At 41.6% G+C, this 24249-nt stretch overlaps 1 protein-coding gene across 2 annotated transcripts in view; it reads left to right on the plus strand.

The window, feature by feature from the left end:
• Positions 1–19336, plus strand: part of LOC137123464 (oxysterol-binding protein-related protein 10) — a 59695-nt gene extending 40359 nt beyond the window's left edge. For both annotated transcript variants that reach the window (XM_067497211.1, XM_067497201.1), the window contains 6 exons: positions 13479–13628; positions 13713–14211; positions 16187–16373; positions 16728–16910; positions 16992–17145; positions 17879–19336. In XM_067497211.1, coding sequence (XP_067353312.1) covers positions 13479–13628; positions 13713–14211; positions 16187–16373; positions 16728–16910; positions 16992–17145; positions 17879–17923 — 1218 coding nt within the window. In that variant the 3' untranslated portion in view covers positions 17924–19336. The remainder of the gene's footprint in view (positions 1–13478; positions 13629–13712; positions 14212–16186; positions 16374–16727; positions 16911–16991; positions 17146–17878) is intronic.
• Positions 19337–24249: the final 4913 nt, after the last annotated feature.

Here is a 24249-nt window from a genome sequence, read left to right on the forward strand (position 1 = left end):
GAAGCATTTTGATTGAAGGGATCATGCACCTTTAGATACCCACTGTCGTCACTAATTACAGGTATCACTATGTTGAGAGAAAATCAGACATCTCATTTAGCAGCAACACATCTACATTTTTTGTTTTACTGCACCTTGTCACTGCTGCGTAGTGTTTTGCACTTTCCTCCTGCCTGTTTCCCTGCTCTGTCCTGCAGCTTAAACCAGATTTCATTAGCACCTTCAAAGATGCTCTGGCTGGCGTTTGAAGAAGGGCAGAGGAGATGGAGGAGATGCAGTGCAGATTGCTGAGGTGCATTAGTCCAGCTTGACAGTGATGTTTATTCATCTTTTAATGAGATTCAGCACCATCATCCATCTGATTACTCCCTTGTCCAGTGAGAGTGATTGAAAGTTTTGTCTTTGTTTGAAGGAGATGGAAAGGTTGAGGAGGGAAAGACTCGCCCTGAGTTGATTTTCTAATCTTTTTTTTTCATCAAGGTAATGAGGGACCAAAATTGGATGTGTTATTTGGCTGATCATTTATCTGATGTATCATTTGGCTTTGTAAAATCGGTAGTGGTGAGATGATTTTTGCCATCTTGTGGTAGTCAAACATTACAGAGTTCATTGCAAAATGCTCTGTGTCAGTGAAGCAGGAGCTCTCTAATCCAGACAACTTTAAAAGTTATTTTTAATACCTTAGAATATGCAGCCAGAAAGAGAGATAATAGAAAGTGTTATAATAATGCATTATTAATCATTTCAATAAAAGGACATTTCAGCTTTTGTTGCTCGGGTGTCACTTGATCTTAAATGATGAGCTAAAGGTCCAGTTTCACTGAGGCTCAAGGTCACTTCTCCATCTAATCTTTAATATTTAATCTTGGTCACGTGCCAGTTTACCATTTTCTTTGCAATCTCCTGAGTAGTCTTGAGTGCAAGTAAGATCTATTAGCCCAAAATAATAACTGCTTTCTGCTCAAATTAGGTTTGTGCTGTGGCAGCACAGCGCTGCTAAATATTCAGTTCTAGTATCCTGCTAACAAAAGTAAGCATGGAGCTGGTGTGTGACATTCGGAAAATTGAGGTAAGATTGCTCCTGCTAGCAAAAATCTGGTGGGTTTATGCATTTTTACCCGCTCCTGGCTGCTCCCCAACCACATATCAGACATGTCTACTGTATTACTATAGCTATACGCAACTGCTGGAGAGTTAATGAAAGACGTTCAGTGGTTAAGGAGATGGTGATGGTTGCGCTCTTTATCATGGCATGTACTGTGTGTTATTAAAATTTTGCATCTACAGTAACTGAATTTAATTTGCCTTAATTTACAAGCAATGAATCTGTCAGTCAGTGTAAAGAGGGGGCAAGGTTGGAGGAGAAAAAACCTTATGGTGCTAGCACAAAATCACATTTTTATTTGGGACAGTATTTCCCTCATTTATTATTCAGAGTTGTGTCTTTGTTATTCCAGCAGAGGGCAGCAAAGTCCTCTGCCAGAGAGCTGTGCAGCTTCAACACTGTACGTTTCACTGTATTTTAACAGCACTACACATGTACACAAAATGAATCATAATACTTATACTGTGGCTATAAAACCGGTGTCTAATAATGCAATATTAATTATGAATAATAATAATAATAATAATAATTATGAACTTAAACTTGTTCACTGACACGATGCAATGATTCACCAACTTTCCTGCATTGTATAAATAAACAAAAAGGTCTTTATCACTTCCGGGGTCAGGGATCAGCAAAGGACCATTCTTGTAATGCAACCAGGATTGTTGACTGTGCCACGGAGAGACTCCTTTCAGCATGGTTTAAAGTAACAGACACTTGACATAAACATAAGTAAATCTCTGCTCTAACTGTGTTTAGTTTGTGTAGTTAATAAGGAGAAAGGTTGTGTTGCAGTTTAGTGCTCTTAGCTGTAATTTCTCTGTTGATCTTGACAGATATTCAATGTTTTTGTTTTTTCAAATCCTTTTTTATTTATTTATTTTTTTGTTTATTTTAGGCTTTATATCAGCAGATTTCATAAACCTTCTACAGAATGTTTAATTGCCTTAATAGTAAAATAATAGTAATAGTGATGTATCTTAAGATAAGAGATAGCTGACAGAGTTTGAAGAGACAGTAAGCAACTTACTGCTGCAAACTACAGTATCTTCAGCACGAGTGCGAAACTTGAGGCTGAATTTAATTGAGTGACTTTGGGACTTGCAGCTACAGTAAAGCGCTGTCTTCTTGTTTTCGTGATTTTTGTCTGAAAATGTTGTGATAATGCAGTTTCACAGTTAAATTGCTTCCCTGTTGCAGTGTGCAGCTACTTTGTGTCCTACTGTGCCTGCACAAACTGCATTTCAGACTTTCAGGCTGTGCTGATGCAACTGCTCACTGTAATTTGTACATGCCTCACCCACAAACGTTTGGGAGAGAGATGCTGATTCTGGCTCTTCTCATTCATAACCACTGAGAATTTTCTAGGCCTGCGCTTTATGTCATGGCTTATGTCATTACAGTGTTTCTGAGCCACTCTCTGCCACCTCTTATGTTGATGTGGTCCTGTGACCTTCAGCATGCACTGGGATGGTTTGCAGCCCAGTGTGAAGCGGCTGGGATGCAGTCTGAGGCTATGGTTCTCTCCTGGAAAATGGTGGATTGCCCCCTTCAAGTTGGGAATGAGTCACTACCCAAGTGAAGGAGTTTAAGTATCTTGGGGTCATGTTCATGAGTAAAGTTAAAATGATCGTGAGATTGACAAATGCAACCGCAAGGGGGCACAAGCCAGTGTCTTCTTGTGCCAGTCCCAAGTCTGGATAAATGCAGAGGGTTGTGGCAGGAAGGGCATCCGACGTAAAACACATGCCAAATCAAACATGCGAATCGTGACAAAGGCTTCCATACCGGATCGGTCGGGGCCCGGGTTAACAACGACCGCCACCGGTGCTGTTGACCTACAGGGTACCGGTGGAAATTGGACTACTGTTGGTCGAAGACGAAGAAGAAGAGGAGGAAGGTGTGTTCGTAGGCAGAGAGAGAAGAGGAAAGCTAAGAATGTAGGACTGACAGTAGGGACTTTGAATGTTGGTACTATGACAGGGAAGGCTAGGGAGTTGATCGACATGATGCAGAGAAGGAAGGTGGACATACTGTGTGTCCAGGAGACCAGGTGGAAAGGTAGCAAGGCTAGAAGCTTAGGAGCAGGGTTCAAGTTGTTTTACCATGGGTCAGATAGGAAGAGAAATGGAGTAGGAGTTATATTGAAAGAGGATTTTGTGAGGAATGTTCTAGAGGTGAAAAGAGTATCAGACAGGTTGATGAGCCTGAAGCTGGAAGTTGAAGGGGTGATGTTAAATGTTGTGAGTGGTTATGCCCCACAGGTAGGATGTGAGTTAGAAGAGAAGGAGAAATTCTGGAGTGAGTTAGATGAAGTGATGCAGAGCATCCCCAGAGGTGAGAGAGTTGTCATTGGTGCAGATTTCAATGGGCATGTAGGTGAAGGGAACAGAGGTGATGAGACTGTTATGGGCAGGTTTGGTGTTCAGGACAGGAACGCAGAAGGTCAGATGGTGGTTGACTTTGCAAAGAGAATGGAAATGGCTGTAGTAAACACTTTCTTTCAGAAGAGGCAGGAACATAGGGTGACGTACAAGAGCGGAGGGAGAAGCACTCAGGTAGACTACATCTTATGTAGACGTTGTAATCTGAAAGAGATCAGTGACTGTAAAGCATTGGTAGGGGAGAGTGTAGCCAGACAACACAGGATGGTGGTGTGCAAAATGATGCTGGTGGTGAGGAAGATAAGGAGGACTAAGGCAGAGCAGAGGACGAAGTGGTGGAAGTTGAAAAAGGAAGAATGTCATTTAGTTTTCAGGGAGGAGCTGAGACAGACTCTGGGTGGTTTGGAGGTGCTTCCAGATGACTGGACTACTACAGCTAATTTGATCAGGGAGACAGGTAGGAGGGTACTCGGTGTGTCATCTGGAAAGAGGAAAGCGGACAAGGAGACTTGGTGGTGGAACGAGGCAGTTCAGGAGTGTATACAGAGAAAGAGGTTAGCTAAGAAGAAGTGGGACACTGAGAGGACTGAAGAGAGTAGACAGGAGTACAGGGAGATACAGCGTAAGGTGAAGATAGAGGTGGCAAAGGCCAAACAAAGAGCATATGAGGACTTGTATGCTAGGTTGGACACTAAAGAGGGAGAGGTGGATTTGTACAGGTTGGCCAGACAAAGAGATAGAGATGGATAGGATGTGCAGCAGGTTAGGGTGATTAAAGATAAGGATGGAAATGTATTGACAGGTGCCAGTAGTGTGATGGGAAGATGGAAGGAGTACTTTGAAGAGTTGATGAACGAGGAAAATGAAAGGGAACGAAGAGTAGAAGAGGTGACTGTTGTGAAGCAGGAAGTAGCAAAGATTAGTAAGAGTGAAGTGAGGAGGACATTGAAGAGGATGAAGAGTGGAAAGGCAGTTGGTCCTGATGACATACCTGTGGAGGTATGGAAGTGTCTAGGAGAGGTGGCAGTAGAGTTTTTGACTAGTTTGTTTAACAAGATCTTGGAGAGTGAGAGGATGCCAGAGGACTGGAGGAAAAGTGTACTGGTACCAATTTTTAAGAACAAGGGAGATGCGCAGAGCTGTGGCAACTACAGAGGAATAAAGCTGATGAGTCACACAATGAAGTTGTGGGAAAGAGTAGTGGAAGCTCGGCTAAGGGCAGAGGTGAACATTTGTGAGCAGCAATATGGTTTCATGCCTAGAAAGAGTACAACAGATGCAGTATTTGCTTTGAGGACGCTGATGGAGAAGTACAGAGAGGGTCATAGGGAGTTGCATTGTGTCTTCGTAGATTTAGAAAAAGCGTATGACAGGGTGCCGAGAGAGGAGCTGTGGTATTGTATGAGGACGTCTGGAGTGGCAGAGAAGTATGTTAGAGTGGTGCAGGACATGTATGAGAGCTGTAAGACAGTGGTGAGGTGTGCTGTAGGTGTGACAGAGGAGTTCAAGGTGGAGGTGGGTCTGCATCAAGGATCGGCTTTGAGCCCCTTCTTGTTTGCTCTGGTGATGGACAGACTGACAGATGAGGTTAGACAAGAATCTCCCTGGACTATGATGTTTGCAGATGACATTGTTATTTGTAGTGAGAGCAGGGAGCAGGTGGAGGAAAATCTAGAGAAGTGGAGGTCTGCTCTGGAAAACAGAGGAATGAAGCTTAGCCGCAGCAAGACAGAATACATGTGTGTGAATGAGAGGGACCCAGGTGGAACGGTGAGGTTACAGGGAGCAGAGGTGAAGAAGGTGCAGGACTTTAAGTATTTAGGGTCAACGGTTCAGAGCAACGGTGAGTGTGGAAAAGAGGTGAAGAGGCGAGTGCAGGCAGGTTGGAACGGGTGGAGAAAAGTGTCAGGTGTGTTGTGTGATAAAAGAGTATCAGCGAGAATGAAAGGAAAGGTGTTCAAGACGGTGGTGAGACCAGCGATGTTGTTCGGCTTAGAGACAGTGGCACTGAAGAAAAGACAGGAGGCAGAGCTGGAGGTAGCAGATCTTAAGATGTTGAGGTTCTCTTTGGGAGTGACGAGGATGGACAGGATCAGGAATGAGTACATCAGAGGGACAGCTCATGTTAGATGTTTTGGAGATAAAGTCAGAGAGGCCAGATTGAGGTGGTTTGGACATGTTCAGAGGAGAAACTGTGAATATATCGGTAGAAGGATGCTGAGGTTGGAGCTGCCAGGCAGGAGGTCTAGAGGAAGACCAAAGAGGAGATTTATGGATGTAGTGAGGGAGGACATGAAGTTAGTTGGTGTGAGTGAAGAGGATGCAGAGGACAGAGTTAGATGGAGGCACATGATTCGCTGTGGCGACCCCTGAAAGGGAGCAGCCGAAAGGAAAAGAAGATCGTGAGATTGACAGGTGGACTGGTGCACGATCAGCAGTAATGTGGACGTTGTAGCGAACTGTTGTGGTGAAGAGGGAGCTAAGACGCAAGTCGTAGCTCTCAATTTACCAATCAGCTATGGTCATGAGCCTTGGGTTATGACTGAAATCAGTTTCCTGACGAGTTCTGACATCCGAAAGGAGCTCGGAGTAGAGTCGCTGCTCCTTGGCGGTGAAAGGAGTCAGTTGAGGTGGTTCAGCCATTTAATAATATAGCCCCCTTTGCACGTCCCACTGGAGTTCTTCCAGGCACGCCCAACTGGTAGGAGACCCTGTAAAGCAGACCCAGAACATGTTGAAGGGATTATATATCCCATCTGGCCTGGGAACGCCTCAGAATCCCACCAGAGGACCTGGAAAATGTTGCTGGGGAGAAGGATGTGTGGAAAGCCTTGCTGCCACTGCGACCCGACTCGGGATAAGCAGAAGATAATGGATGGATGGATGGATGCATCTGTGCCAAAAATCTTTTCAGGCATTTGTGCCCTAATCTGAGAGTAAGCAGGAAACTTTCTGTCTAGACATCTGTTACCATTTACTTTAAGTACATTTATAGCTTCATGTCAATTTAAAATTGCTATATATAGCTCTTATTAGTAAATGTATAAACACAATGATACTATACTATATAAAATGACAAATGGGACCCAAATTGGAAGCCTTCATAATCCTACATCCTTTTCATTATCTCTCTGGAAGTTGATATTCAAAACACACCTGACATTTAACAGAAGATGTGGAGCTAAAAAAAATGCTCATTAGTAGGTAGTTAGCCAAGCGTCGCTCCATCTGTTTATTCTAATATCTTGCTCTTCCATCCTCATTTGAATGAAGGTCAAGTGTAAAGCATAGAGAAAGGAAGTAAAATGATTGTTTCACTAAATGTCAAACTGCAGAGGAAGAGATGTTTTTTTGTAAATGACACATTTTAATTGATACTGTCACGCACAGATGTGGTTTAACTGAGGTTTAACTGGGAGTGATGTGAAACGAAACACCAGCAACGCGTGGGGTAATTTTCTGCTTCTTTCATGTGTATTGTCACCTTTTTCATATCAGGCTTAAAAATAAAATTGGAATCAAAATATTAAAGATTTATAAAACCAGTGAATTAAGATTGAGTTTCAACCAACACAGAATACAGAATTTAGATTAATAATAATTAATTATGTAAAATCTCTTTTGAAGCAACATGCACTTTTTTAAGATTGTCAGTTGTGAGAGTTTGCTGCTCGTGTTTGTTTTCTTTAATTGAAACCTTTTGAATTTGGGGAATTGATATCAATTTTCTTTACAAATTTCCCTCATTTTGCAGTCAAAATGTATAATTTAATATGCAGCATATCACTATTGTTTGTTTGGTACACTTTACAACTGTGCAGAGCTCTGCCAAGCTCCTCCTCTCCCTGCTCTGCTCTGCTCTCTTCCTTTTGCTGTGCTCTGCACTCCCAAAGAGAACCTCAACATCTTAAGCTCTGCTACCTCCAGCTCTGCCTCCTGTCTTTTCTTCAGTCCCACTGTCTCTAAGCCAAAAAACATTGTTGGTTTCACCACCGTCTTGAACACCTTTCCTTTCATTCTCGCTGATACTCTTTTATTACACAACACACCTGACACTTTTCTCCACCCGTTCCAACCTGCTTGCACTCGCCTCTTCACCTCTTTTCCACACTCTCTGTTGCTCTGAACCATTGACCCTAAGTTCTGCACCTTCTTCACCTCTGCTCCCTGTAACCTCACTGTTCCACCTGGGTTCCTCTCATTCACACACATGTATTCTGTCTTACTGCGGCTAAGGTTCATTCCTCTGTTTTCCACAGCAGACCTCCACCTACCTAGACTTTCCTCCACCTGCTCTTGTTACAGATTACAATTTCATCTGCATTATAGTCATGGAGATTCCTGTCTGACCTCATCTGTCAGCCTGTCCATCATCACAGCCGATCCTTGATGCAGACCCACCTCCACCTTGAACACCTCTGTCACACCTACAACACACCTCACCACTGTCTTACAGCTCTCATACATGTCCTGCACCTCTGTAACATACTTCTCTGCCACTCCAGACATCCTCATACAATACCACAGCTCATCTCTCGGCCCCCTGTCATACGATTTCTCTAAATCTACAAAGACACAATGCAACTCAATATGACCCTCTCTGTACTTCTCCATCAGCATCCTCAAAGCAAATACTGCATCTGTTGGATTCTTTGTAGGCATGAAACCATATTGCTGCTCAAAAATGCTCCCCTCTGCCCTTAGCCGAGCTTCCACTACTCTTTCCCACAACTTCATTGTTTAGCTTATCAACTTTATTCCTCTGTAGTTGTCACAGTTCTGCACATCTCCCTTGTTCTTAAAAATCTACACCAGTACACTTCTCCAGTCCTCTGGCATCCTCTCACTTTCCAAGATCTTGTTAAACAAACTACTGCCACCTCTCCTAGACACTTCCATACCTCCACAGGTATGTCATCAGGACCAACTGCCTTTCCACTCTTCATCCTCTTCAATGTCCTTCTCACTTCACTCTTACTAATCTTTGCTACTTCCTGCCCCACACCAGTGACCTCTTCTACTCTTTGTTCCCTTTCATTTTCCTCATTTATCAACTCTTCAAAGTACTTCTTCCATCTTCCCATCAAACTCCTGGCACCTGTCAATACATTTCCATTCTTTAATCACCCTAACCTGCTGCACATCCTTCCCATCTCTATCTCTTTCTCTGGCCAACCTGTACAAATCCACCTCTCCCTCCTTAGTGTCCAACCTAGCATACAAGTCCTCATATGCTCTTTGTTTGGCCTTTGCCACCTCTACCTTCACCTTATGATGCATCTCCCTGTACTCCTGTCTACTCCCTTCAGTCCTCTCAGTGTCCCACTTCTTCTTAGCTAACCTCTTTCACTGTATACACTCCTGAACTTCCTCATTCCACCACCGAGTCTCCTTGTCCACTTTCCTCTTTCCGATGACACACAGAGGACCTTCCTACCTGTCTCCCTGATCACATTAGCTGTAGTGGTCCAGTCCTCTGAAAGTACCTTCAGACCACCCAGAGTCTGTCTCAGCTCCTCCCTGAAAACTACACAACATTCTACCTTTTTCAACTTCCACCACTCAGTCCTCTGCTCTGCCTTAGTCCTCTTCATCTTCCTCACTTCTTTGCAGTCACTGATCTCTTTCAGATTACAACGTCTACACAAGATGTCGTCCACTTGAGTGCCTCTACCCCCGGTCCTATGTCACCCTATGTTCCTGCCTCCCCTGGAAGAAAGTGTTCACTACAGCCATTTCCATCCTCTTTGCAAAGTCTACCACCATTTGTCCTTCTGCGTTCCTGTCCTGAAGACCAAACCTGCCCATCACATTCTCTTAACCTCTGTTACCCACCTTCATGCCCATTTAAATCTGCTCCAATCACCACTCTCTCACCTCTGGGGATGCTCTGGATCACTTCATCTAACTCGCTCCAGAATTTCTCTTTCTCTTTTGACTGACATCCTACCTGTGAAGCATAACCACTAACAACATTGAACATCACCTTTCCAGCTTCAGACTCATCAACCTGTCTGTTACTCTTTTCATCACTAGAACATTCCTCACAAACTCCTCTTTCAGGATAACTATTACTCCATTTCTCTTCCTATCTGACCCATGGTAGAACAAGATGAATCCTGCTCCTTAAAAAATATTCACAAAAGTTGCATCTTATTTTTAATAATTCAAACTGTTAAACATATTGAAAATCAGCTTATTTATTTATTTATTAACAGAATGTTTGTCTTACAACTTGTTTGTCTTGATGGTTTGTGTGTGTCCTTGAATATTAAATGTTTAGTTAAAAATAATTATTCTTCTGCTGCTGGTGCTTTGGCAAATACAGTCATCTGGTCATATTAACTGTATCTGTATTATAAAGCAGGGCAAGACCTGAAGTTTAAAGTCAGGTTGTAGGTGGCAATGCAGCAAGAAACCCAAAATATTTAAATCTGGTGTAAGATGGAGACACTTTTAACAACTAATGATTAAGGTTTCTATCTTTTTTCCGTCTTGATTGATTGTTGACATGTGGCTGTTGACATATAGTTTGTTTTTCGCACACGATACATACAAACTCTTGACAAAGAAATGAGTGAAGGCAGACGTAGTGATGTTAAGGGATAAAGAGAGCAGGAGGACAAGCCCTCAAAGTTTATCGTGGTTAAACTGAGAAGGAAAAGGATTCCATGAAGTGGGAGCCTGAATAGATTTAGCAATCTGCCCACACTGTCCCCTGATGCTTTGTCCATAAGATTTACAGAGGGACGTAGACGGAAACTGTGAGGGGGGAAAAGAATAATATAAGCAGGGAGAAACCACTTGATGGCTGAATAGATTATGGAGAAAGGTGATGAAACAGAATAGCAGATTGAGTGAGGAGATGAGGTAAAGTGCTAAAAGCAACAGTGACAGCTGTTAGTTTGAGGGCAGAGGAAGAAGGAAACTGAATCAAACGGAAAATTTGACTTAATTAAAGGAGGAGAATTCAGTCAGGCTTGAACTGATTTAGTGAAGAAGAAAGAGAATGAAATGGAGGGAAAGAGTGGTGAAGCCACCCACTCTTCCACAAAGAGGAGGACAGTCGGATTGCAAACTTGCCCGATGAGCAAGCTTATACACACTATTACCTCATGCACTAGATATAGCACTATAAGCAAGAAAGGTGGAGGAAGAGTGGAGGCGCAGAAGGAGGCATAAAGGCAGGGGATGCCATATCAGAAGAGGACAGGTGGAGGATGATGAGGTAAAAATGGAAAGATTTAGGGAAACATGGCAGGGGGATGATAGGAGGGTGCAGACGGGAACGTTACTGGGACTTTCCCTCAGCTTCTTTTTTCTTCCTCCCTGGTTTTCAGGGTGGGTGGTGGGCAGAGAGGAGAGCCTCTCACTGCAAGTCACGCGGCAGCTCACCGCCTTTTCTATCGAGCAAGTACCCAGGACTGCTTTATAAAGGCTGCTTGTTCAGTCAGCAAATTCAGATGAGGAGGAAGGGTGTTTTTTGTTTTGTTTTTTTTTGGATCAGAGCTTTAAACTCCACAAAAAACGATTTTACCAGGTTTTCCTTTGACAGTACAACCCCTTAATCGGATTTCACACGGACTCGAGCCTTGTGCAGTGGCTGTCTTGCTTGTGGAGCAAGAAGCTTCAACTTCTGGATTATATTGTGTGTAGTCTTTACTTGAGGCAACTCAACTTTTTTTTTTCTTTTTTTGGAGATGAGATCCAGTTTGATGCAGGTCAAGCCTGTAGCTACACAGCAATGCAGCGTGAGTGTCAACTAGCTGATGTTTGTGCATGCACACTATGTGTACACTTTGTCTTTGCGTCTGTTTTGGATACGAGGTGAATAGTGTAGTAGCACCCCGAGGACACGCAGTTTTATTTTAGCAGTCAACATGGGAACCCAATTTTCCCCCAACACTGGGGCTCTTTGTTAACGTCATCAATTATAGAACAAATTAGCCAGTGGGGCTCATTCAAGTTAAACATTTTTAGCTTTCTTCTGTCAAAGTCAATGGAAAACTGTAAAAATATTAAACATACGAATTCCCACTTTTCCGGATAAAAGGTTTAATTGCTTTATCAATGTTTAATAGTTTTTACAGGTCAATTAAAAACTTTTTTTGCGTTGCCAGGTTGCAAAAGTGTGTAGCAGATGTCCTTGGATTCAATATTGGTGCACTCATAGTGGAAATTAAGTGCTTAATAATGTAAGTTTACCAAAACACGGTACTAGCAGGTACTATACAAGTACTATCAGACTAAAAACACCATCCCAAAAAGATCAAATAAGACACTGTAATTGATAGAAATTGCATGCAGAGAAGTGTTTTGAGACATAATACTGTGGAACAAATAATATTGTTAGAATCCAAACACACTGCGATTATTTATTATTCAAGCAAGATTTTATCCCCTTGTAGACAAGTTAAACGGCATTAAAACATCTTTGCTAATGACCTCCACTACAGCCCGTCCACCAAGACGTCCACTCTGCTTTCTGCAGCGATGCTCGGACCCCTTCTCCAGTAATTTCCTGTTTCTGTCAAGAGGCTCTTTAATTAGTTAGAACCACTGGAATCATAACAGCTCTCCCACCACCTCCCTCTCTTTTCCATTTCACTTCTATATATATCGTTCTCCTTCGAGAGCCAAACCAGCTCATAAGACTGGCGTGTTCAAGGGGTGTTCACTCATCTGTGCGTGTGATCATGTGCGAGTCAGTGTGTGAGGCTTTTTGACATGCATGGAATGAAATATTCAGGTGACACGCAGCCACTCTGGTCCTGGTGATCTCTTTTTTTATCCTGCATTTTCCCTCAGCTCTCTGCAGGAGTTTCAGATTTCTCCTCAGTATTTCTGCTTATGTACCTTTTTTTTTTCTTCCAGTTTCACTAAAATAAGATATATACACATTGAACAAAGGACACATTTGTAATTGTTATTATTTAGAGACACACATTCAAATGGAGGATAATGAGTGGAGGGGGATGTACAGTTGCCCACAGGCTCGGGAGCACTTTCTGCATTATACATCAGGTTCTTTCTTGTTTTTTCTTCTTTCCTCTTGCTCCAAGCCACTGCAGGAGATATCAAAGGCATCAGGTCTTCTTTCACCTTGACTGGATCCGTTTCCAGCTGAATGCTGGAGCACAATCGAAGACAACTTCTGTCCACTTTGACCAGTGCAGGCATTGTGTAAGTCAATGCTAAATGCTCTCATAAGACACAAGAGTCACTAGGCCACTCAGAGACATGTAGTGCTCCTGTCGCCACATGAAATGCGGAAAAAGCAAAAAGTGGCTTGAAGGGCGGGTTGACGTGGCTGAATGGAATATAAATGGGCTGCAGTGAAAAGTAAATGGGGTTGTGTCCTTTGGTATTTATAGACCACTTCTCTAACAGGTCCTCCACTGGCCTTTAAATTAGTTACTTGACCTTTTCATAGGTATTGACAGTTGAGTGTTGGCAGAATAAAATGGCTTCATTTTCCTCCTCTTGGCCTTTCCAGGTGACGTGTGCCACAGTGAGCAGCATTGTATCTGGGAATATGTGAATTATCGAGCACCATCAGAGAAAATGTAAAGCATTTTAGCAGCTATAGCAATGGCTCCAGACTCTTTATTTGAGACGATGAGTCGCAAGTAAAGAGATGCTTCTTAGATTGTGAATATTTTTAGTGGTTGTCAACTTCAGGCTTCGAGAGCCCCTATCCCGCTTGTTTTCCCGTGATCCCTGCACAAGCCACTACCGATTACCTGTACCAGGTGTGTTCAGGCAGTCGAAAGTTGGAAGCAGTGGGTTGAGCAGGGACGGTTGGAAAACGAGCAGGATAGGGGATCTCAGTTAATTGCCACTGAGTTAGAGCCAAGAAGATTTGAAAATGTGCAATCAGTTTACAGAAGATATGAAAATGTAAAATAAAATTGAAGCTTCTATAAAGTCTGAAGTAGTGAAGCTTTGGTGAACAGAAAATCATCAAATGTTTGTTGTCTTCATAGCACCACCCAGGGCTAGAAGACATCAGCCCCACGGAAGAGGTAACAGACACAGAGGACAACGAGGAAGAGGACCTGGGCGTCCTGGACGACCAGCGGAGCGTCATCCTCCACCTGCTGTCCCAGCTCAAATTGGGCATGGACCTCACACGTGTAAGGCCCGGAAATACTAACTTGGAAAATACAGCTTTTAGGGTTTCATTGAATCTCATCCTTGTAACATGTTGGGTTTCCTAGGTGGTGTTGCCTACCTTCATTTTGGAAAAGCGATCACTACTGGAGATGTTCGCCAACTTCATGGCCCACCCTGACATGTTCCTGTCGATCACAGCTGGGGTCACTGCCGAGGACCGGATAGTCCGCTTTGTTGAGTACTACCTGACCGCCTTCCATGAGGGCCGGAAAGGTGCTGTGGCCAAGAAGCCCTACAACCCTGTGCTGGGGGAGACCTTCCACTGCTCATGGGAAGTACCTTGGGACAAAGTGAAATCTTTGGTCAGATCGAACCAGTGCTCGGCTCGGGAGCCGTGCAGGAGCCCCAGCAGCACGCAGCAGTGTGACGATCCGACAGGGGGCTGCTACAGAGTTCGATTTGTAGCCGAGCAGGTCTCCCATCACCCGCCCGTGTCAGCGTTTTATTGCGAGTCCGTGGAGAAGAAGATGTGCATCAATGCCCATGTATGGACCAAGAGCAAGTTCATGGGCATGTCTATAGGAGTGTCTATGGTGGGGGAAGGTGAGTGAAACAAAATACTGCAGGTATTTCCTGCTCATTTACTATGAATCTGTTTTTCAAAAAAAGACATGTCCTAAGAAAGCGGCATGAAACTCCTATTATTAAAATAATAAATATAGAACATATAAGCATAACCACTTAAGCAGGGCAAGAGATTTGTCACAAACTGCAATAACAGTGGTGAAAGAAGTACCGAGATGCTTTATTTCAGTAAACGCAGCGTATTTAAGTACACAGGTACTATGATAATATGGGCAAAATGTGCTGGAATCTGTAAAACACACCGGGCATGAAATTTAACTAAACAAATGCTTTTATTGCTCGACTGCATTTCTTATTATAGGGTAGTAAAGTGAGAACGAACGCAAATTACCAAATAAATGGAGTTCAGCTTTATTATTATTCACTTGTGTGGCTGCACTCGGAATTTAGTTTAATACAAAGGCCAGTTCACACTTGTAATATTGTATCTGTTAAAAATACTCCAGAATTATGCAATAATTATAAATACAAATGTCAAAATGCCATGAGCCCAAAACAGGAAAATCACACATTAACTCTTAGTGGCACCATTGCTCAATAATACAAACTGACTTTTGAGTTATCTCAGTACCTCTGACATCCTCCACAAACGCCAAAGATTATTTACATAAAGACCACGTGTTATTTCCCGTTATGAAAGAGTATGAAACCTCTCCCATGGCAATCGATAGCAGAGTCCTCTCTATCAGCACTGTTACACCTTGCACAGTAGAGAGTTTGGGATGAGTCACCCTGAGTGGAGACACAGGAAGCTTTCAAGCCTAATTGACTGACGCAGCACTTCATTATCACATGCAGGTGAGGATGCTGTCATCAGAAAGTTTTGATAGGTTGGTTTTTAGTTTTTTTATGAATGGCTGTCATGCAGATGATTGGCAGTGAGTCGGGGCAGGACAAATGTACAGCAGCCATATTTGTGCGTACATGACCGGCCGCATTTTGATGGCGATGAGGGGTCGCTCGGGTCTGGTTTTCTCCATGACACTTTTCTCAGCTATTCTGTGTCTTCTAAATAAATCTACAAGCCTGTAGGATACTGAACTAGGGAATCCAAATTACCAAAAACATTATCCCTAATCCCTTCCCCTGTCACAAGAGTTGCATTATTTGTAAGCTCAGATTTGGCCTATTTTACAAACATTACTACATGGGAACTTTATGCATGACAAAATTAAAAACGCCCCCAAAATAAATCACTTTTCTTTCTTTTCTTGATTGATACCAACAGTTTTGTCCTCATCTGTAATCGCTACAGGCCATTGCTGACACTCCAAATAGGTTCATCTCTCACTTTCTCCGTTCTCTGTGCCCATGATTGTGATACAGATTTTTTTTTTATCCCGGTCGCCATTTTGCAGTGAAACATAGTAATGGAAAGTAATAGCACGAGTCATCTTTTGCAAACATTATACTTAGAATGTAATTGACATTGTTATGAGTATACTGCAAATTGGCACCTATGATGGTGGCTGTACATTTGTGTTGACTATTTTCCATTGTGTGCAGTGGAAAACAATTACGTTGTCACCAGTCACATTACATTACAAAAAACAGCAGCTTGTTTGAGCTTTGTCACAGCATTGAGATTAAAAGCTGCTACTGTAATGAGCATTTCAGAGTTTGTTGCAAACTATTTAAATCATATTAACAGGATATGAGAGCTATAAAATGTTCAGTCCCATTTATTCAGTGATGCTGTTGCTCAAGTGTTTACGCTGTTTGCTCTGTTTAAAAAGTGCATAATCAAAATCACTGGCAGACACGTTAGATTAAATAGTTGTTTGTCTACATGCTTAACCAAAGGTTGCAGTAATAAAGAGTTAGTGTGTGGAGGAATCTGCTGGTTCCACGTAGGCTTCTTCATCATCATGGTTGTTGTCTGTTTCTGCTAATGTCCCCATCATATACTTGGCTGTAACCTCTCTCCTGTCAGGAGTTTTATGTCTCTTGGAGCACGATGAGGAGTATATCTTCACGTTGCCCTGTGCCTATGCTCGCTCCATCCTCACTGTGCCATGGGTGGAGCTCGGGGGCAAAGTCTCGATCAACTGTGTCAAGAGTGGCTACTCGGCAACAGTCACCTTTCACACAAAGCCTTTCTATGGAGGGAAGGTTCACAGGTGAGTACATTTGTTTCTCCCTGCCAGTTTTTATAAAAGCCATTTACTTTAAGTAATCCCACAAAATCCTTTTTCAGAGTTTCCTGTTTCATTTGAGTTGACTTGGTGATAAACAGCATATTATAACTCATAGCTTCTTATTCTGCCATATAAGAGAAAAAATAAATTGGTTCACTCAAACGTTTTATTTTGACATTGTCCATATGATAGACTGCATCAAATTTTTTATATTACACAAGTCAATCCAGAAACACTGTAATGCAATTCAGCAGACGTCACAGGACACTGATCAGTAAAGGCTGTCAAATGTCCTCATAGTTAGTGCAGTAATATTTACTATTTTTGTATTTGCAGAGTGACTGCAGAGGTAAAACACAACCCGACCAACACCATTGTATGCAAAGCTCAGGGCGAATGGAATGGTACACTGGAGTTTACCTACAGCAGTGGGGAAACCAAAGTGATCGACACGACCAAACTTCCCGTCATCAGAAAGAAGCTGCGGCCGCTGGACAAACAGGGGAGGACAGAATCGAGGTGAGAAACTTAAGCCTCGGTGACTAAAGCGACTACATTTAGGCTGGTAATTAACATCGTGTGTTTTGCCTGTGCTTGTAGGAGGTTATGGCAACATGTTACCAAGTCGCTGAAGGAGGGGAACATCGACAAGGCCACGGAACACAAACACAGGCTGGAAGAACGACAGAGGGGGGAGGAGAGGCAGAGAGCAGCTGAAAACAAACCCTGGACTCCCAAATATTTTACTAAAGAGGTACAATGTGGGAGATCCACTTCCTTTACCTACTGTATCATGTCATGGGTAGTTTTTAGTGTGCTTAATGTATATTGGTTATTTTAATTATAATACTATGCAGCTACTAGGGCAACAGAAAGTAATATCCCCAGTTGATGACAAAGATGTAAATTTAGGTCGGCGGTCCTAAACTATTAGGGGAGGCTGCAGTGCAGAGTACAGCAGATTATTCAAATGTTGTGCAACATTTTATACACGCCTTTAAAAAGGAAGCTCTTTTCTGGGGTTGAAGTCCCTTGAACACATTGCTGTGGAAAGGCAGGGCACAGAGTCCAACAAGTTAAGCCAAAGGGTCTGTTGCTTTTTGCTAATGATGCAGTGAGGATTTTTAAAATGTCGCACACTATTTGACTAATCAGTGGCAGTCAGCTCTGCAGACCCTACCCCAAAAGTTGAGGGACGTTTCCGGGTGGTAGCGACCCAGTGAAAATGGGCCTAAGTTTAGCGTAAAAGCCTGAATGTAGCAGCCCAGGACTAATGAAGAAATGTGATTTTAAATTTCTGAGCCTTTGGAAAACAGGTCATCAAATGTCATTTCTATGCTGCACTATTAAGTTTCACCTATACTGTACAGTGAAGACGGCAGAAATCAGATGATACAATAGCTCCAAAACTATCTGCATGATTAGACAACTGTTGGCGCTGGGAATCTGAGAGATCATTGTCTAATTTCTTTCCCTCCCATGTGCAGGGAGATGGTTGGATCTACCACAACCCTCTGTGGAAGTCAACTTGACAGCAGACCAAAAACTCTTCTCATGGGACAGTAACTGAGCTCTTGCCTTCACACATTGAGGATGGAGGTCAGGAGGTCAAACCAACAATCCTGAACCTTAGACTCTCGGAGAGACAGAAACAGGAAACAAGCAAGGTGCCAAAGGGATCTCCACTGTTAAAACCAAGAATAGGTTTGGGACTTTTGGGACAGAAGTACCTTTTTATATACAGTTAGTACTATTACTATTCAGAGTAGAGTATTTCTATTTTTCACCTTACCAAGGCCTTTTTTTTTTTTGCAGAATTCAGAAGTTTGTCACAGGTGATTTTAAAAAATAATAATTTTTAGACCTAGTCAGTGTTTGGTTTAAAGCTTGTACTTCGTCACGCAAAGTTAGTATGATTCAAGCTCTATGTAACAATACTGTAGCTGTAAATTAGCTGTTTTTAAAGCACTTTTACCATAGAAAAAAAATTTACTATTTTATATTTATGTCTTAACCAATCAGGGTGTTCTCAAAGAGCTTTATGGGAAATAAAGACACTTAACGAGATCTAAAATGAAATGTATATCCAAAGTTGAAATCAGCAAATGTACCACAGTAGATTAGGTAATTACCTTGAGTCCGTACACCGAATACGTTCGTATCGTTTTTTTTCTGCACTATGAATGTTTCTTGGCACATTTCACTAGTATGCTACTGCACACTTTGTGTTGTACCTTTTTATTTTTCTACATTGCTTCTTTTACAGTATTTTACCCAGAGACATTTCTGCATAATAAACACTTCCCATTACTACCTCACTCATTCAGCAGCTCCAGTTATTATACCCTTTTACCAGAGAGGGGGAAAAAAAATGTTCTAATGTTATTTTGTATCTGTTCCCTTAATATGAATGACACATGTGTAATGAGGCATCTGCTGCATACCCAAGTTAATACTGACCTTAGTTTGCCCGTGGTGATGAATGTGGAAGGAGGCGGCTTGCAAAGAAATTGTGTTCTGGCGTCGCTGGATGTTGCCTATGAAGACGAGGAGAATCTATGGGAAAAACAATCAGAGGCACTTGGGGTAACGCGCTTGTTGTCCTGCGTAGTTCACAAGCAATGTTGCCAATTTCCAGATTTAATGCTTTTCGTAAGCAAAAGTAGAAATGTTGTCTTCACGTCACGCTTTTCTTTCCTTACATAATGTTTTGTGAGGATGGTCACACATACACCTCACCGCTTGCACTTTCAGCTGCCTCGGTTTAATTTTCTATTAGACAGTTGTATATTTTACATCATACAACAGTACAGAAAAAAATCGCCTTGATTGAACCACCGTTCTTTTCTGTTTTATGACATGCCTTACATAAAATGTGCTCAGATTAAGTTGGCTGTGGATAAATGGACTGTCCATAAATAAACACCTTTTTATTTAAACTTTAATTACATGTCTGTTATTTAAAAGTTACCAATCATACTGTCCTATATACTCATTTATTACACAGATGACATACCACATCTTTTAGTCATAGTTAGGTCAAATTAGGTTTGTTTTAAAATCATTTAATTGTAATTTTCTATGGGAATCATGGACTCACATGTCAGTCTGATTCTATGAATGAGCCAAAACAACACATTCACCATTTGCAATGGAAAAACTCCTAACTAACTCCCCTGACTTTATATTTAATGCCAAAAGCAGATCATTAACTGCCACCAGTTTCCTAAATGTCAGTGCTGTAATGACAAACTTCCTGTCAGTCTCAGCTATAAATTATTTCTATTTTAACAATTTTAGTTTTAGCTACCTATGTATTCACCGTGATAAATGAGCAGGCTTCACAAACCCACCACCGTCTTCACCCTGGTGTATTACGTCATTCTTCAAACATACTGATGCACAAGTACTTGTACTCATCCAAAGGCTGCTGCTGCCATCAAGTGGTTAACTGTTCACCTGAGTGAATAAAGAAACTGACCTGCAGGGAAAAAATAAAAATACAAATATTGTCACAATAGGTTTTGGTCTAAAGGAAGAGGCCCCACAAATAAAAACAACTTACACAATTTTCTTGATTAAACTGTATATTTAAAGATGGCTGAACAGAACAAAAAATGTAAACTTTGAAGGTGAGCAGAGACAAGCGAGGAGGGACTGCATCTAAACAACAGAACAATGTCTGGGACAGACGGCACTGAACTACTAAGAAATAAGTAAACTTAGTAGAGAAAGGAAGAGGTCCGCTGTTCCCAATTCCAAAGAAAGGATGAGGAAAAGAAGAGGTCAACAAACAGCACACCACATTAAGGCTTAGTCTGTACCCTCTCTGCTCTCACCAAATGAGAAATCCAAGGACCAGACAGTTGTCGAGAAACTGAATAACAATGTGGCATTATGTCAAAGGTCTGAAGCCTGAAAAGCTGACAAACAGTTTCACCCAAGATCAAAAGCAGAGAACAAAGCAATTCATAAAGAAAAATAAACAGGTGATAGTAAAAAAAAAAAAAGTAACTTTCCGTGAGATGTGACAGGTGGATGATGTGTTAGTTACAGATGAAATTTCACACATGATTTAAAAAAAAAAAGGTAAATTCAGCAAAACATAAAACCGTAATTTTTTTTTTTTATTATTGTATTTTTATTAGCATTTAGCGGTTAGCATTAGTGATTGCCCAGTTACCATTAATAATTAGCATACGCTAACGCCTATTTATGGATCAGTTTAAATCAGTAAATCAGTAAAGTGATGTTAAAACATACAGATAATCTACACCAGCCCCAGTGTTACGGTTGGTGTAGTTTTAGTTTAGTTTATAGGGATCAGTTAACGTAACGTAGTTTGCTGCAAATGAAATGAGGCGACTGTGGAGAATAACAGACTTATAATAAGCTGGCAGTGAAAAAAACACTATCACAGAATTAGATACATAGGGCTGAAACTAGGTTTATTGTTTTACATATCAGCAGGACTAAGCAGATAACAGGCCTAGTCAGACTATCTTATGCAGTGAATGTTGTACAAGGAAGGTCATGAAGAGTTCAACCTCTACATAGATGTGAAGAGTTGGCTGAGTGATACATTGATACAGAATTGTATTCATACAAATATAAAAACATGCTCCGTGCTGAATGCTACACCCAGGCCTAATGTTACTGGGCCTGGGCGTGTGGTACATTTGTATTCTGTTCACTTTTTTAAAATCGCAAGATCTGGCAACACCGCTATACATGATGCACTAGCAAATTAACCGGCCGTGAAACAACAGGTGTGATTTGTTTTATGTGAATCTGTGGAGGATGCTGGTTGGAAGATGTTATTGTAGCCTACCGAACTGATGGGGCAGAGACTGTTGTAGACCCTCTGGCACCTGTGGCAGGGAGCTGTGTCCTATTGCATCTGTGACAAACTGTCGAAAACACAGAGAGGAATAGAGTCAGAGCAGCTAGTTAATTATTGATTTCAGCATGTGTCTGCAATAGTAAAGTTTCATGATACATGTAGTGTTTTATACCTATTTTTACACTGAAACGCAGCAGGGAAGCAGCATTCATCTGATGATTGGACAGGCTTCATTCATCCGTCAAAAAGAGAAATGTGGCTCAATTTGACGGTGCATCACCATGCTTGAATTGAAGATGGATTTCAGCCACTGCCAGTTTAAAAAAAATAAAATAAAAGAGACGACTGACATACAAACAAAGTATCGTTTTTAAATACGATTTTGTGGCATTAGGGAGAAACAAAGCACTTAAGATTTATGGCCACTGGTCAGAATTACTGAAACACCTCAAACATGAAGAAACTAATCCTCAATCCCATCAGCATAACACTGCAAAAAGCTTTGAAACACAGGACAGACAAACACACCTGCTATATTTGCCCTGAACTTCCTCTTTCGATCAGCTTCACAGACAAACAAAGGTAACTTGGTTTTAAAGTTTAAACAACCTTTGGTAAAAACTTACATTAAGAAAGAAAGACAGAAATCCTTTCTATGATCTGAATGTTGGTATTTGTGACAGAGCCTGGAGGACTCATTATGAAACTTAATCTTTTTGCTCTGAATGTGAAAAACTGTGTCCTCTATTATTGAAAGTCGAAACTGAGGACAAATATCAGCCCAGAAAGTTTCCTCAAGAGTGTGTTCAGCCTCGAACACGCTGAATGAGCAGCAGACAAACTTCAGTGTTAGTGGCTCCAGTGTTGCTGGACAGATGTGTTACTATGGTAACCTGTATTGCGACAACAGCAAGTAATCATACCGCTCGAACGTCCAAAAATCGAACCCGATACCTTACGTGCACGCGTGTTGTGTGGCTGCTTTGTATGTGCAGCTTTAGTTCAGTCATAACAGAATGTTCTGCTGTCTCCACACTGAAACAGCTGCACAGGTGTTTCAGGTTTAACTATTGGACGCATGAACCATTGTGACTCATCCTGTTTTTATTCTCAAGCTTCACACTACGTTATTTTTTTTCTACCTCCTTTAAAAGAACCCACCAACATGTTTGTTTGCCTGAAGCCTCTCCTTCCCTGCATCCATCCAAGTGTCCACATCACTTGTTCCATCTCTATGGCAACAACATGGACATAATTGTATTATCACGGAAAGTAATCATGGCACAGCACAGCACAACACACACACTTAAGTATAGTCCTGCTAATGTAAAGCAACACTGCATGTCGGTGTTCTCTCTCTCAGACACAAAACACTGACCTACACTTTCTCCTGAAGAGTCGAATCGAATCAACTTTCAGGGGAAACCAAGGAGGGTGTTTGCATTGAGCTGTTTAGGGTGATGGGTGATTTCAGCACACGTGACCCTCGTGGCTCTGGGTTGCGTATTTACTAGTGGTTAAATATCTAAGATGAGTAGAATCACTCAGAGCATGATGGGATGGACCATGGAGATTTACTGGATGTACAGACTATTCATTTAAGAGCAGTAGCTGCGAATATAATGTTTTACACTTTTATGCCAATTGACACTTTTACCCGTAACTTGTCTTGTTGTCTGATTTTCATTGTCTTATAACTCGCTAGCTGGGGAAGTATAGAACATATTTCAAGCACATTCAACATTTTTAACCCCTATTTTGCGTGTCAGACATACAAGACTAAACTCATAGCTTTTTTGTATAATTCATTTGTAGATTTGTATTAGAAAACATATCAATTGAAAAAAAAAAGTTTGTTTTATCATCATCACTGTTCGCCAACACCAGTATGAGACGTTTAGCCCATCTTCTAAAAACATAAAATAAAAAAAATCAATTCTCCTAGGAGCTGATATCCTTTATTTCCCAGCGGCCTTCGATGCAAGAAGGTGGGTGTTTACCTATATTAATCTGTGGCTTTTACATGCAGAGAAAGACAGCATAATAGCAGCAAAGACAATCGCTTCCTCAGGAAAGAAGACGGGGCTTTTAATTTCTTTCTAATGGTATTACATTGTAATAATACTCATCATTTGTACTGGCTAAAAGCGCATTGTTAGTACACTCACGCTGAAATGCTAAGGCGGCTCTTGTGGCCACTCGGGCGCTGAAAGTACTTTGAAAGTGGTAACATTGCTGTGGACACTGCACACTGATTCAAACACAGGATTCAAGAAAGCTGGTCCTACCATTAATTCAGTCTAACATGGAGGCATGAATAAACAATACACCATAAATATTAAAAGTAAAAGGAAATGTTATTAATGTATCCGCAGTCTTGGCATTTTGCTCATCCTCTAGAATAAGGAACCTAATATAATGTGTAGCAGAACAGTCTACACAGTTCAAAAGTCAGTATTTGATCTCACGTTGGTTCTCTTTGTTCAGTACAGTGGTCGTACAGGTAACTTGGAAAAGAAGCTTGTGTTCCAGATTTTGGCCGACAGGTTTGTGACATCTGTGAAAATCTGTCAAAAACAGGTAACAGAAATATCACCGCACAGCAAACGCGTATTTCTGACATAGCAGTCCATCGGGGTTGGGGGACAGCACAGACTCCCTTTAGAGCAGTGCAGTACGAGGATACGATTATAGGAATTTAATTGATGTGAACTGGGGCTAAATACAATTAAAAATTATTTAAATTGGCTAAGTAATTTTTAGGATAAGTAAACAAAACTTAAAAAGGCAGCTATTGTAACAATTTTAGCTTTAGCTACCTATGTTTCAAACCGACAAAACCAGAAAGTGGGGGGTGGGCACAGAAAGAGGAGGAACGCCTGAATTAAAGGGTTTTTAAAACACATCCAACTTACTCCAATGGACACTGGTTTTCCAGTGTCATACTCGGGATGCAGTTACATAAGTAGTAATCTGTTGTAGGCCAGTTTTGCTTTGCATCACGCAGCTAATATT

This window comes from Channa argus, chromosome 1 (assembly GCF_033026475.1).
Source record: "Channa argus isolate prfri chromosome 1, Channa argus male v1.0, whole genome shotgun sequence".
Classification (NCBI taxonomy): domain Eukaryota; kingdom Metazoa; phylum Chordata; class Actinopteri; order Anabantiformes; family Channidae; genus Channa; species Channa argus.